Genomic DNA, 15,920 nt, shown 5'->3' on the forward strand with positions numbered 1-15,920 from the left:
AAAATATTATTTTTCTTCAAAATTTTTGGTGGACACATTGGTTCATCAGAGGTAAATGCAGAGAATGTCAATTTCATCAATGAATGGAACAAATATAAACTGCTGATAAATGATACAATGTGCGTTGGTTGCAGCAGAGAAAGCAAAGCTGCAAAATCACTGTGCATCTCTTTGAAATAAGTACATTACCTTCCTTATATAGGCTGTGTTAAAACAGCATGTTCCCTTTAGGCTCAATTCTACAAGGCTCTGAGCAACTCCTGGAGGTGCTGGGTCTCTTCAGCTCCCATTGCAATCCCATTGCTCAGCATCTTGCAGGACTAAGCCCTTTGAATAGAATGAATAAAAGTTGTGGTCTTAGAAATTATTTCTTTAAAATACTAATTTTGTCCCCTAAAGATTGAAAATGAGTTCCAAGAAACTGTATGGCCTCCTGCAGTGAGCTTCTCTTCTACTGCCACTGCTTCAGCAAGTAGAGTACACGAAACTTCTGTGACACAAAAAACAGAATATGGAACTGCTGCTGCTGTTACAGCTTACACCAACTCCCCTAAATATGGAAGTACAGAAGAGTTTCCCCCTCCTCCCCCACCAAACATACTACAAGTGCCATCAGAAATGAAAGAGTTTTCCCAGTCCCCTGAACCATCCACCTCTCCAGCAAAGCCCACAATCCCCAAAGATTTATATTCAAAGCAAAGAAATTTATATGAATTAAAACGTTTATACAAACATATTCACCCAGAATTAAGAAAGAATTTAGAAAAAGAATATTTTAATGAAGTTTCTGATATTGTATCTAGTAAGGTTGAAATAGGCAGCTATGTGTCAGGAGATGTACAGCAAACTAGATATGTCTTTGAAAACACTCGTAATAGCCCTCAGAAGTGTATGAGCCCTGAGAAAGAATACCTAGAATGGGATGAAATCCTAAAAGGAGAGGTTCAGTCTATGAGATGGGTCTTTGAGAACCAGCCTTTGGATTCAATCAAAGATGAATCTCCTGAACTGAGCAACATTAAAAGCATAGCAGATCAAGAAATCATTGCAGGTGGAGATGTAAAATATACTACCTGGATGTTTGAAACACAACCGATCGATGCCCTGGGTACACATTCTTCAAACTCTGCAGAAAACACAGACAAAATTCCAGATTTATCCAGAGGAGATGTCCGCACAGCCACGTGGATGTTTGAAACCCAGCCATTAGATTCAATGAATAAAATTCATCATGACAATGAACAAGATGAAACTTTCGTTAAAGAAATTACCGGAGGTGATGTCAAAACTGTGAGGTACATGTTTGAAACCCAGCATCTGGATAAACTTGGGCAGCTACACTCAGTGGATGAAGTTAACTTGCTGCAGCTCAAATCTGAGCTTAAAGAGATTAAAGGAGATGTGAAGAGAAGCATAAAGCATTTTGAAACTCAACCAATGTATGTTATTAAAGACATCTTAGGTCAAATATTGGAGATTAAAACTGTTCACCGAGAAGACATTGAAAAAGGAGACTTTAGAACAGCACGCTGGATGTTTGAAACGCGGCCCCTAGATATGATTAACAAAGATCCTGTGGAAATTAAAGTTGTTCGTGGAATCTCTATGGAGGAAAGCATCAAAGGTGGTGTGCACAAGGCAAAGTGGGTGTTTGAAACACAACCTTTGGATACTATCAAGGAGGACTCAGAAGTATCTGTCACTAAGAAGGAAGCTATTCTAGGGGCTGATGTCTGTAGAAAATGCTGGATTTTTGAGACTCAACCTCTCGATACCCTAAAAGATAATGATGACCCAACTCATCTGCCACCTGAAGAAATAATAGGAGGTGATGTAAGCACTACTAAACACTTATTTGAAACACTACCAATGGATGCTTTAAAGGATAGCCCAGATATTGGTAAGCTTCAAAAGGTGGTTGCCACTGAGGAAGAAAAAGGTGATGTGAGACATCACAAATGGATTTTTGAGACTAAACCTCTTGAACAGATTAGAGAAGAAAGCAAGGAATTTATAACAACAGTGAAACTTGAAGAAGTTGACAGAGGAGATGTGAGTAGCTACAAACGTATATTTGAATCAAGCAATTTAAGTAAATATGATGAATCACATAAAATCCATGTGGAAGGAATAAGGAGAGGAACTGTAGAGTTGAATAAAGCTCTTTTTGAAACAACTCCATTATACGCAATTCAAGATAGTCTTGGGAAATATCATGAAGTTAAAACAATTCGACAAGAAGAAGTTTTAAGAGGTGATGTAAGAAGCTGCAGGTGGCTGTTTGAAACAAGGCCTGTTGACCAATTTGATGAGAGCATTAAAAAAATCCAGATTATCAAAGGAATATCTTCACAAGAAGTAGAATCAGGTGACGTGAAAACAGCTAAATGGTTGTTTGAAACTCAGCCTCTTGATTCTATTAAATATTTTAACAATATGGAAAGCGAAGAAAGTAAAACAGAACAGACTACAGACATTATTAAAGGAGATGTAAAAATGTGTAGATGGCTGTTTGAAACTCAGCCAATGGAATCACTGTATGACAAGGTTGAGATAGTGACTGACAGTGAAAAGGTACATAAAGGAGATGTCAAAACCTGTACTTGGCTCTTTGAAACCCAGCCGCTTGATGCAATAAAAGATGAATCGGAAACAAGAGTAAAATTACACACTGTGAATCAGGAGGATATTCAAGGAAGTGATGTCCGTACAGCATGTTTCCTTTTTGAGACAGAAAATCTAGAAAATATACAAGGAGAAGAAGAAAAGGAATTCAAACGAGTAGTGGAAATTGATATCCAGCCTGGGGATGTTTCCACCATGAAATATAAATTTGAAAACCAGTCACTAGATTCCATACATTTCAGTTCAGAGGCAGTTTTGGAAAAAATTAAAACTGTACAAAGTGAAGATATACAGAAAGGAAATGTTCTACATTGCCGATGGCTTTTTGAAAACCATTCTATTGATGCAATAAAAGAGAACCAAGAAGATGGTAGGTTAGTCAGAACTGTTACAGATATACACGGTGGGAATGTAAGAAAAGGCTGCTTTATATTTGAGACATTTTCGTTAGACCAGATTAAAGATGGATCTGCAGATACCACCACCAAGAAAACTATTAGTGAAGAAATAACAAAGGGAGATGTGAAAAACTACAGAATGCTGTTTGAAACCCAGCCACTTTATGCAATTCAAGACAAAGAAGGGTATTATCATGAAGTGACAACAGTTAAGAAGGAAGAAGTGATTCATGGAGATGTACGTGGGACTAGGTGGTTGTTTGAAACAAAACCTTTAGGATCTATTAATGAATCAGATAATGTGTATGTTATTAGAGCTGTCACCCAGGAAGATATTCAGAAAGGAGATGTGAGCTCTGTCAGATACAGATTTGAAACACGACCACTCGACAGAATTTCAGATGATGAAAAATTAATTGTGCCCACTATTGACAATGTCCAAGGTGGTGATGTGAAGGCCAACAAACAATTATTTGAGTCTGAAAGACTCAATAAAGGCATGTATGTAAGAACAGTAAGTGTCAGTGAAATCCAACGGGGCAATGTTAAAACTTCCACTTGGTTATTTGAAACACACACTGTGGATGAGATTAGAGGAGAAGGGTCAGAGTATAAAGATGTCAAGACAGTCACAAAGGAAGATGTGCAAGAAGGTGATGTTCAGCATGCTGTGTGGCTTTTTGAAAACCAGCCTTTAGATTCCATTAAGGAAACTGATGAAAGTGAAATAAAAATAACCAGGGAAGAAATTCCTCAGTCAGATGTAAAGACAACAACATGGCTTTTTGAAACGACACCTTTCCATGAATTTAATGAAAATAAGGTTGAAAAGCAAGAAATTATAGGGAAAAGTATCAAAGAAACTTTAAAAGAACTTTACTCTCACAAAGTCATTGAGTATCATGGAATTATCCTTGAGGAAGATGAAATTGGAGATGTCAGAATGGCAAAATATAAACTAATGAATCAAGAGACTCCTAAAATACAAAAGGAAGAGATTATTAGAGGGGATCTAGGAAACATAATGATGAACCTATTGTCCAAAAGAAGCAGTACCAAAAGAGAAATTACAATAAATGAAGATGAAAAGGGCAATGTCGATTTGACCAAAGCTCAATTATTGACCAGATCAACAGATGTTCATGTTGAAAAAGAAGAGATAGTGAAAGGTGATATACAGCAAGCTATAAAAAACCTGTTTAGTCAGGATAGTTCTGTAAAACGAGGAATTTTAATTCAGGAAAATGAGAGAGGTGATATTAACATGACACTCTATTCTCTCCTTCACAAAAGGGCTGACAATAAAATCCAGCATGATGAAGTGATAGGTGGTGATGTGAAACATACTATTCACAACCTTCTGTCTTCCACAATGAATAATAAAATATCCCAAAGAGCTAAAATAGATGATTCAGAGAGAGGCAATGTTCAGTTTTTCACAACATGCATAGAATCCGGATCTTTGGATTATCTGAAACTACTTCAGACAGGGTCAATTGAAACAATTACAACCAGGAAACAGGAGGAGGAGGAGGAGGAGGAGGAGGAGGAAATAATTGGTGGTGATGTAGAAGGCACAAAGCTGTTACTAAAGAAACAGAAGTTTCAGATTCAACGAACAGTTAATGAAACTGACATCATTCCTGGAGATGTGGCTAATGCAGTTAAAAATTTTATGACAGAGCCACAAAATACATCTTATCATGTACGTAAACAAGATATTATAAAAGGTGATTTGAAAGCAACTTTAAATTCCCTCAGTCAGGCCATAAATCAGACAACAGTTACAGAAAAGGAAGAAATTATAAAAGCCGACATTCTCACAATACTGAAGTCTCTTAAAGAATCAGCCTATCAACTGAAAGAAACAGAGAAGCCTGATGTCATCCCTGGTGATATTAAGCAGGCCATTGAGTCCCTTGAAAAAGAAATAACCACAAAAACTGAAGTTCTGAAAAAAGAGGTTGTTCGAGGTGACCTTGAGTCAACATTAAGATCTTTAAAAGAAGCTCAGCAGACTTTCAAGCAAGTAGACACAGAAGATGTAATCAGAGGAGATATTCAGACTGCTGGACAAAACATCCTAGAAGACTCTGCAGAAAAGAAAATGGTACAGCTTCAAGTAAGTGGTCATGGAGATATAAAAAGCAACATCCAGACACAGCATATAGCCAAGCACCAAAGTAACAGGTTACATAATCTGCAAAAGAATGTTAAATCTGTCCCTGAACATCATGAGGAAACACATGCTGAAAATGAGACTTTCCTCAAAGAAGGTAGACAAGGTAACAGAAAGATCCATTTAGAACAAGAACAGAGCACTGAGTCAATTGATGTAGATAAAAAACATTCAGAAAGTTTATCTAATTCTCAACACATGGTCATCAAAAAAGTGGATGAATCAAAGGATAAAAGCAGAGTCCCGGGCAATGTAAAAAAAGAAGCAAAACATGTGACCAGCCAGTCTTCTTTCTGTGGTAAAGTTAAGAGAGATGTGAGAACAGAGAAATCAGAGACATGTAGAGCTTTGAAAAGGGACAGCACCACCAGTGGTGTGCAGTCCATAGAAAAAATAGCTGAAAAGAAACAGAATCTACTTCATGAGCATAAAGACAATGAATATTCCAACCTAAGCTGTCAGAAGGAGACAACACAAAAGGCAAATATGTCAACTGATGTTGACTGCTCCAAATCCAGAACTACACAACAACCAATTAAAATGCCAGCTAGTGGGATTTCTAAGGCCACTGGCCATTTTCTAAAGCAAGAAACAAAACAAGCTCAGCATTCTAGAGACGTTTTTGCAGAGAATGAAATAAGCGTTCAGCTGGGGCAAGCTGTAGTTTCCATGACAGCAGAACAGAATATAAACAACAAACAAGAAGTAAAAGTCACACAGGAAGTACTCAATAAATTTAAAGAAACTGAAAGGAAGCAAAAGAGAGATGTTCATCAGAAAAATAAGAAACTTGTAGGACAGTTTATAGGAAAAACTAAAGTGGAACCTGCTAAATTAGACTTCCAACTTGCAGTGAAAAATCCTGTAAATCCAGCCAAGAATGCTGTGGGGAAAGATAAGCCAGAAATAGATTCCTCATCTACTCCACCACCATCACCCCCTCCTCCTCCACCACCACCATCAGTAGCATCATCTGAAATTGAATTTCCTCTGCCACCTCCCCCACCTCCATTAATGATGCCATCTGATAGACATATGTTTTCTTCACCTCCATCACCTATCGACAAGACCAAAACTGAGTTTGATCATTTTCCTCCTCCCCCACCACCGATAGATGACAAATCTGAAAGTGAGTTTCTGCCCCATCTCCCTCTACCGCTCCCGCCCCCACCCCTGGTGATTTTTCCTACTTCTCAACCAAAGCAAAAAAAAGAACATTTTCCAAAATATCCAGAACAGTCACTGCCTGAGCCACTGCAATTTAATGCTCAGGCTAAAACATCATCAGGTAAACCAGCTGGGGTTCCATCTTCAAATAAATTCCTCAAAATGCAGCCTTCTAAGGGGCTAGACATTAACAAGTCTAAAACGCCTCCAAAAATTGAACTAACTGTTCTTCAGACACACAGAAAAATGGATATTACCACAGCAGCAGGAGAAAGCAAAAATTCCACAGCTCTGGTGAATGTGGTTAGCTATGAACAGAAACAGGAGACAACTGATACAAAAACAGAAGGGGTAAAAAGGCCATCATCTGTTTCAGAAGTGATTAATCCTCCACCCAAAGCTCTGCAAGAGACACCGCTGGCCAAGAAAAGAGTGGTCTTTCCTCTTAAAAGATCTCCTTCCCTTCCAGCAGAGCCAACACAAATAAAACCGAAACCTTATTTCAGAAAATTTAAAACCCCTTTAATGATTGCTGAAGAAAAATATAGACAGCAAAGGGAGGAGATGGAGAAAGTGCAAGTCAAAAGATTTTGTCATGAGACTGCCAGAACAAACAGCGAGACTCGGGGAAGTCCAGTTCAAACAGAGTCAGTAAGTTGTGTACCATTTCAAAAATCAAGCAAGCAGGATCAAACTCCTTTACAAGGTTCAGTTCCCCCTGTAACTCCACAAAAAACGACACCCTCTGATTCTGACTTTCAAGTCAGTTTACAAGCAACAAGATCTCGAGGTAAACAACTCTCTGCATCATTAATAGTATCATCAGCTACTGAGCAGCTTCAAAACATTTTAGAAACCTCAGCAGAAGATCATATTAGAAAAAAAGTACCACAAGGTTCAAAGGATCTTACAAAACATAATTTACCTTGTCAAATGGAACAAATCCATCAAGAACATACTTTGCATAAGGCAGAGCAGCTGAAGACTGTGGAGCAGTTGCACGTGTCCAAAAATAAAATTATCTCCCCTCATTTCAAAGTTAAAACTATCAAGCTTCCAATTGTAGATCAAAGCTTACATGAAACACACAAAGATTCTGAGACTCACAAAAAACAACAGGAAACTAATGTTCAAAATGTTGTCAAACAACAAAATCGGGAAAAACAGAGAGAAGACATAAGTACTAACGCTAGGAAAAAACAAAGTGTTGCAAGAGAATATCACCAGAAGCATGTTGATGGAAAGGTGCTGAGAGAAAAAACACCTTTAGAACACATAGAGAATATGCAAGAAGTAAGCCAAAAAGATGGCAGTCAAGTGAAACAAAAATTAGTTAATGAGAAAGAAACAGAAAAAGGAGAATTCAAGCATGAGAAAGTCTCAATGGCTAAAGTAGTAAATCAGGGCCAGGTATTAGTTTGTCCAAAGGAAGAAAAAGTAACAATTCCAGAAAAACAAGATCAGTTTAAGAATAAATCAACAGAGAAAATAGTCAAGCAAAACGTAATTGATACACGTCATGACTCACAGACTCAAATTGTTGAGCAAAATAATGTGTGTGTTTCTGAAAATAAAGATCAAAATAAAAAGTTATCCCAGCAATATAATAGTCTGCAAGAAAGCGAATGTGTCAAAGACAAGGGCATACAACTAAAACAAGTCCTTATGAAGAAGACAGATCCAAAACAAGAGATTACACAGAGCAAACCTTTATTTTCTCCTCCATCAAAAGGATCTCAGCTGAACGATGAAAAATTTGCAGTAGATATATTAGAATTCTTAAGGAAACGGGAGGAACTGCAGCAAGTTTTGTCAAGAGTGAAACAGTTTGAAGCTGAGCCAAATAAAAATGGTATGAAAGCATTTCAGATATTTTTAAATAATATCCCAGTATGGCTTATAGACCAAGAAAGAAAGAAAAATATAGTTCATATTGCAACAGAGAATAATTTAGAAAGGATGACAGAAGAGCTATCAAATATTAAAGATCAAGCAGTCAAAATACTAGCCTCATGTGAAGACACAATCCAGACAGCTATGATGGCCACAAAAACAGTGAAATCCAGAAATGACTCTGTTAGTTCTGGAGGTTTGTCACAGAAAATATCAAAAATCAGCATTGGCTCCAACGGAAGAGATTCACATCAAATGAAAGAGGTTATAAAAGAAGAATCAGTGCACCATGAAATTATACAGCAGTCCAATGGAATCAAACAGACAGAATTCAGAACTTCTTCTCAAGCATTAAAAATGCGATCGCCATCACCTACTTATATAACAATTGAATCTAAACGGACAGAATCTCCTCTGAAGGAAGCACTCTCTTCATCTTCCATCCAGAGAGAAAGTATTCCTGTTCCTCCCCCACCACGCAGATCTGCAACGCCAATATCTACAATTCGAAGGCCAGCCTCTTCCCCCTCTCCTCCAAGGAGCCGTTCTGAACAACTGGCCAAACTAAAAGGCACCACAGCAAAGCTATCTCAAGGAGTAACACAACACTGGTCAGTAACACCAGTTCCAGTTGTAGAAAAAAGATCAGAGATTGTTAAATCTCCTGCAACTCTTCGTAGACAAATTAAGATTGAAACACATGCTATGATGGAGCCTTTATCCTCAGCAACGATAAATGAATCTCAAGTAACTGCTGGTACAGTAAAGGACATAAAAGAAACATGTGAAGAAAATAGAAAAGCAGAGAAAAACAACAACGACACGCACCAAGATCCAGTAAACATTCCAGAAAGCTTAAAGCCACATGCAGTAAGTTTTAAGGTCCCTAAAATTGACCAGTCAAGGCCTACTCGTAGGTTTGAAGCATCTGAGCAAATAAGACATACAAAAAAGGAACCAGTCACAGTAGTTGAAAGAGTAGACTATGAGAGTGTAGATGAAATGGATATGTTATTAGGGAAATCAGAGGACAATCCAGGATTTGATGTGAAATCAAAGAAAAGAGTTTTTGAAAGGGGTGGAATGAATAGCAAAATAAAACAAGACAGACACACATTTAGCAAGGATGAATTTGAACTGACATCTCTGGAGAATCAAAAGCAAAAAGATACCTTCAGAAACTCTCCTTATAGGCAGCCAAGAGACCCAAAGAAAGGTATATCTTATAAACAAAAGCAATGTGAAGATAAAGAGCACTCATTTGAACCCCTGGTTTGCTTGGAAGCAAAGTGTCATACTGACCATGCTTCTGGTCTGGGTAGATTTGCCAACACAGTCACTGAATCAAGGATTGCCACCTCTACATCACAAAGTGCTGATGGTATGCAGTCAGGATTTGGCTTCAAGCATGCACCTCCAACATATGAAGATGTAATCTCAGGACACATTTTGGATATTTCTGCTGCTGATTCACCGGAAGAACTACTAAGGAATTTTCAGAAGACGTGGCAGGAAAGTGAAAGAGTGTTTAATAGTCTTGGCTACAGTGTCTCAGATACTTCTGAAGCTGAAGTGAGAAGTAGCTTCCACCAGGAATCAGCATTTATCAGTGGTAAATAAGCATGCAAAGTGTGAAGAAACCTTAATAACTTTTTTTAAAAAGTGATTCAACCTCAGTATATTGTGCAATTAATGAAAAGTGTGTTTACAATCAAAGAACAAAGTAACATAAAACTAACAAAACTTTTCCTCACTTTTGCTCTCTCTTTTTCTCTCAGCAATCTTTAATCATTTTCCCTTTCCAAACGCTTTAAGTGATGTGCTGAGTGTGTGACTAACAAATACTGATATGTAGAGTTTTAAGGACTTTCTTGCCAAGGTAAATATTGCATTTGAATTAGTATTGGAACAAAAATATGTATAGAATGCATTTCATTTCTTACAGCAGCAAATAGCTGGCATTGTGCTTTTAACTGAGATAAACAGTTAAGTGACTTCTGTGTTTGCTTGCAATCAAACACAGCGATAATGGTATAACAATCTGCATGTTTTATATGCATCTGTTCTAAGTTTGCTAAATCACAAAACTTGAATTTGAACAAAATGAATTTTGTTTAGGGTAGGTTTTAATTAAATGTGTGCAAAAGTAAAGAAGTTTACAAAATTTAATGTGAAAACTTTTGCCATTTCTTGTTGGGCAAATTCATATTCTTCTGAAATTTTATCTTGCATTGAAATACACAAAAATGCAAAAGTCACTTTCACACTACTGTCCATTGTTTGGAGGGAAATATCCCCTTCCTCTCTCTTCTCTAAGGGCTCTGCCACTCTGTGAGACACTTCCTTCTCCCACAGAGGCCTGGGTCCCCATGGCTTCAGTGCTCCATCCAGGCCTGGGAAAATGAATCAAAAATGTCTTCACTGCACAGTTAATTTGGGGTCTTACTTGTATTTTAGCCCAACCTTCTCTACCATCCACACAGAAAAACCACTGACCCAAATTTGGAGCTGCTTTAAGTTAATTATATTATATTGCAGTGTAGTTGCTCACACCCACGCTAGGCTAACTATGGTGCTCAGACAGGATACCTGCCCCCTGGGTTAACTGCACAATGAAGACATAGCCTTAGTACACTCACTGTCTCTAGCTTAGGTATATATTTCTAAAGCAGAGGGTATATCTACACTTGGTGTGATTCCCAGCTCGAGGAGGCATACACAGGCTAGCTCTGATTGAGCTAGTGTTCTGCAAACAGAGTATAGCTGCAGCAGCATGAGTGGTGGGAGGGGCAAGCCACTCTGAGTACATACCTAGCATCTTGGACCGGTACATACTTGGGGCAGCTAGCCCTTCCCACCACTCTGCCGCCATAGCTAAGCTCTATTTTTAGCCTGCTAGCTTACAGCTAGCATGGGAATGTCTCCTGAGCTGGGAATCACACAACCCAGTTCCTCGTGTGGACATCCCTTAGACAGTCAGGGAACCTGTCAAAATATTGTGTGAGTTCAACCATGTGCCTTCCCCTCAGGCTAACAACAGGAAACTAAATCCAGACTGTACTGCAAAGAGTGGTTTGAAATTTTCAGGGACATGAGTACAAAGATAACTTCACAATCAGCTTTGATTAGTCTATTCACTTATGGGGAAAATTTTGCATTCAGGTAATTTCTAAGCAAATTTTAAAGATTTTTAATTTCTCCTTGGATGTTTTGCACAGCTCTAGGAGATATAGGCACAGTTGTGTATTCTACACTGCTATTCTGTCTTGATTTACAAATTGCTATAAAATCAGTACTAGCAGGCAAATACAAATAATATAACAGTAAAGCGGGCCACATTCTCTGCTGGTGTAAATGGGTGCAGAACTCTGTTGATAATGGAGCAGCACCATTTACATCAGCAGAGAATTTAGCCCACTATAATGCTGTATTATTTGTATTTGCCTGTTAGCATGGATTTTATAGCAATTCATAAATCAAGACAGAATAGCAGTGTAGCTTTCTGCAGATTGTCTGTTATCTCCGTCTCTTCCTACCCCTCACCTTCCTGAAATAAACTTTCTACTGGTGCTTTGTACTTTGGAGTATAGCTAGTTTCCTTTACAATCAATTATGCTTCATAAAAGAAAGGATTTGATATAGTTAGCTAATATCAGTATTGTAGCTAATTCTTTCTTGCAAATTAACTGAACAAAACACCAGCCATGAACATGAAAACTGTAAAAAGCTCAAATAATTACATCCCTATCATATTTGCAACATATGTGCGTGTAGTTTTCAGGTTAATGCAGTAACGAAGTTCCTTGATGTGCTTCTGGCATAATTAAGCAAAGCTTTCTAATCACAGTTTCAAACATTCACCCTCTGCGTATATATCTCTAAATGACATTGCAGATTCAAAGAGGTGCGTTCTATATAAACATACTCAGTCCAACTTAACATTCCTTTTTATGATACCTTCTCACTTTAAGAAAAAAATATTTATTACATACAAAGGGCCAAATTCTGCTTGGCTTCCTGAAGTGAAGTCCTGTTCAAATTCATGAAACTACTCACCAGAAAAAGTAAACAGGATTTTGCTTTCAAAGTATTACAATTAGTTGAATTATAGTTTATCCCTAAAATCTGTAGATTACTTATCAATTCATGGATGAACTGACAAAAATCAATCAGCTTTGCAGCTTTCCATATAAACCATTCATTTTGTGCATGGACTGATAAAGTGACATCTTTTAGAAATACATTCTAACAAATGGCTGAGGACCAATATATGACCTTTATAAAATATTATTTCTAGAAACTGCAACTTCAGGAAAAGGAAACATGCATACTTTGTCAAAAGAAAGTTTATCCAATGGAATGTCTAGTTGTCAACAAGCAAATCTTTCATAAATCATGTTTCCGATGTCACCACTGCGGCAGTAAGTTAAGGTAAGGAGGAACTACCAATTCATTCACAGAAAATCTGCTTTTGAGGTCCAAGTACTGCTGTAACTGGCCACCCTGTTCCTATCAATGCTAACCAGCAGATAGAGCTTTGGATCAAAAGTCAAGAGAGCTGGAAGCTCTTCCAGGCAAGGATTATAGATCTGATCCTGTACTTCTAATGTCAATAGGAATTTTTCCCTTTACCTCACTGGGAGCAGGATCCAGGCCTAAGTAAACATGCACACGAATAAATCCTATCATCCCAGAAAAGGGCTGAGGTGTACTAATAGAGAAGTGAAGAGAAGCTTGGATGGTACTGCATGTTTTCCACCTGTTCTGTAGGAAAATAAAGAGGACTTCAGTGGTTGTCATATACACTAGCAACTGTCAGGAACTTTTAAAAAGCATAAACATAAAGTGCTAGAGATCATTCCCCTTAGTAGCCTATACTTTCATTAAGTTTAGTCCATTTACTGTAAAGTGTTTCTACAGCTGTAGGAAATAATCATCTATATATTTTAATTATTATTTTTATGATATAAAAGTGAGGTTCTTGCTACCAAAAATTCTATCTTTTATAGGAATTTACAATACATAAAGTTTCAGATACTAAAGATCCTTTTTTTGGTGAGAACCATATATTAAAATTAAAAATAAATGTTATTTTTTCTTTGCTAAAATATACATAAAGATATCTATAGATACTGTAATTTTTGAGTACTTATCAGGTCAACTAAAATAGAGTATTCTTGGTGTATTTATTCTTGGTAGATCTGTAGATGCTATCAAACAACTTTTCTTCCATTTGACAGCTTGGGAAATTACGCATCTCTCCATGGACAAGCATACTGTAAACCCCATTTTAAGCAACTTTTCAAGTCTAAAGGAAATTATGATGAAGGTTTTGGACACAAGCAACACAAAGAATTATGGAGTTCCAAAGACCAAACAAGCTCAGTTGGCAATGTTCATGCTGAAGAGGTAAATCCAAATAATGAGACAACTATCAAATCTAAGCTTAATACAGAAATTGAACCAGACTTGTATTCAGATATTCAATATGTGCATTCTGAAACTCTGGATGACAATTTGAAAAGATCTACAGAAAGAGGCAAATTAAAAATTATATGGCCTCCTTCTACAGATCATGTGATACCCCAAAAAACATTTTCTGTTGAAGAAGAGGTTAAAATGAATAAGCCAAAGTGGCCCCCAGAAGGTTTTGCACAAGAAGCCTCCAGAACATACACGAATATACCTCTAGGCAATAAAAATGAAACTCAGCTAGAAAATACCCATAGTGATCTCAGAGAGAAAGTAGAACAAAAGAAGGATGACATTGTTGACTCGCAACAAAATCAACAGTCATCTTTTAGTTCTATGTCTGAGAAGGAAGAAGTTATAAATTTCAATGAAGCAAAGATAACTGAAGTAGGCAGTAAGGAAATAGATGAAAAAAATGAGAATGTGGAAGATAAGATGAATGAAACAGAAGGATCAGAGAATAGAGAGGAAAGTGGAATGGATGTTAATGAACGTAATGTGGTTATGCAGAGTGCTGAGAAGAAGCAAGATGAAAAAAATAATGAATCTTGTGGGGTAGAAGTTTTACAGGTTACTAATATTGATAAGGAGACAGTACTAGATAATTATAAAGAGTTTAATATGAGTAATAATAATAATTATACAACTTTTTCACACTTGAACATCTGTAGACAGGAAACCTCTCTCTCAGTTATACCTAATCCAGTAACAAAATTAAGCCATGCAAATCGCAGCATGTTTGAATATGCTTTTAAAAAGCTAGAAAATCAACCAGGAAATGCAGAACTACTTGGTATACCTGAATTTCAAGAAAGCTCTTCTAGAGATTTTGTAAATATTGCACTTGAGAAACAAAACTCCAAAGATAAAGTTACCTCATATAGTCTTGTTCAAATTAATACAGATGCCACTGGTCAAAAATCTGGTACCAGCAACGTATTAGTTTTAAAGGAAACCACTAATACAACATTCCCTTTTGATACCAAGTTGCTAAGCGTTGGGGAAGAATCAAAAAATGACAATAGCTTACATACTACTTTATGTGATAATGAGAAAACACCTTGCTTTCCTGAAAAAGGTGACATGTTTTTAGACATTGGTCTGTTACATTCTGTAGACATAACTAAAAATGCTTCCAGTCCATATTCAAAAGAACATGGGAATTCTGATATGGAACTACATGATATCAATATCTGTCAAGAAGGTGAAATAACAGAAGTGTCAGCAAATGGCACAAGCCCAAGTTCAGATTTACTGAGCTCAAGATATATAGCTGTTCCATCATCTCAAGGAGATAAAGTCAAGTCTGATTATCTCACTGTAGAAGAGCAAATCAAAAGAAATAGATGTTATGATGATTATGAATAAAACAAATGATCATCTAAAATTGTCACTCACAAAGTATGTGGTAAAATATTATTTATGTCTACAATTAGTGGGTTAGGCATTTCTGTAATCCAGTTATTCTATAGCACTTCTTAAGGAACTTAATATACAGAGATTATATATGAATGTTTATTTGTATTATATATCACCAATTATTCATATTTTATTTTTGCTTAAATTATCTTTCAGTCAATGGAGAGGCAAAAATATGATGAGGTTTTTTTTCAGTTCAGGATGCAAATGATTTGTATTTCTACAATTCTTTATGCTACAGGCAATATTTTAAAATATGACTTTCCTGCTGATCCATGCATTAATTCCAACACTGTTCTTTATCATTTGTAATGAACTAAGAAGTAATGCACCTGGTGTGCAGAAGAATAAGGAAAAATATTTCTACAATTTTTTTTCATGCATTGTTATTTCTATAAGTAAATAAGCTGTTTCTCCATGATAAATTATGTAAATTTTTCTTGTTAGCTTTTATTAGAAAAGTATTTTTCTAGCAACAACATGAAGTACTTGGTTTGAAATGGAATAATAATGAAACAGGGGCTACAACCAATGGGCAAATAATAATGGATATTATATAGTTTTGCTGTCTCTCTGAAATTATCGTGTCCCTTTGGAGCACTGAGATGTTTACTGTGCATTATGTTGCATGACAGCAAAAAATAAGGTGTGTAAAAATGTAGAGGAAATGGCATGAAGAAGAACATCACATGTAGAATTGGGACAATATTCAAGATGCAGGAAAACAGGAGTAAAACAGAGGTTATTTTACTAATTTTTTCAAAAAT

The 15,920-nt window shown here is 36.7% G+C and overlaps 1 protein-coding gene across 1 annotated transcript in view; it reads left to right on the forward strand.

Moving 5' to 3' along the window:
* The window catches only part of XIRP2 (xin actin binding repeat containing 2), a 160,117-nt gene extending 146,526 nt beyond the window's left edge, over window positions 1–13,591 (forward strand). The window contains exons 8-10 of the mRNA XM_073305732.1: window positions 400–9,874; window positions 12,560–12,693; window positions 13,503–13,591. Of these exons, the coding sequence (XP_073161833.1) occupies window positions 400–9,874; window positions 12,560–12,654 (9,570 nt within the window). The 3' untranslated portion in view covers window positions 12,655–12,693; window positions 13,503–13,591. The remainder of the gene's footprint in view (window positions 1–399; window positions 9,875–12,559; window positions 12,694–13,502) is intronic.
* Window positions 13,592–15,920: the final 2,329 nt, after the last annotated feature.

The sequence above is a fragment of the Lepidochelys kempii genome, chromosome 11, assembly GCF_965140265.1.
Source record: "Lepidochelys kempii isolate rLepKem1 chromosome 11, rLepKem1.hap2, whole genome shotgun sequence".
In the NCBI taxonomy this organism is placed as follows: domain Eukaryota; kingdom Metazoa; phylum Chordata; order Testudines; family Cheloniidae; genus Lepidochelys; species Lepidochelys kempii.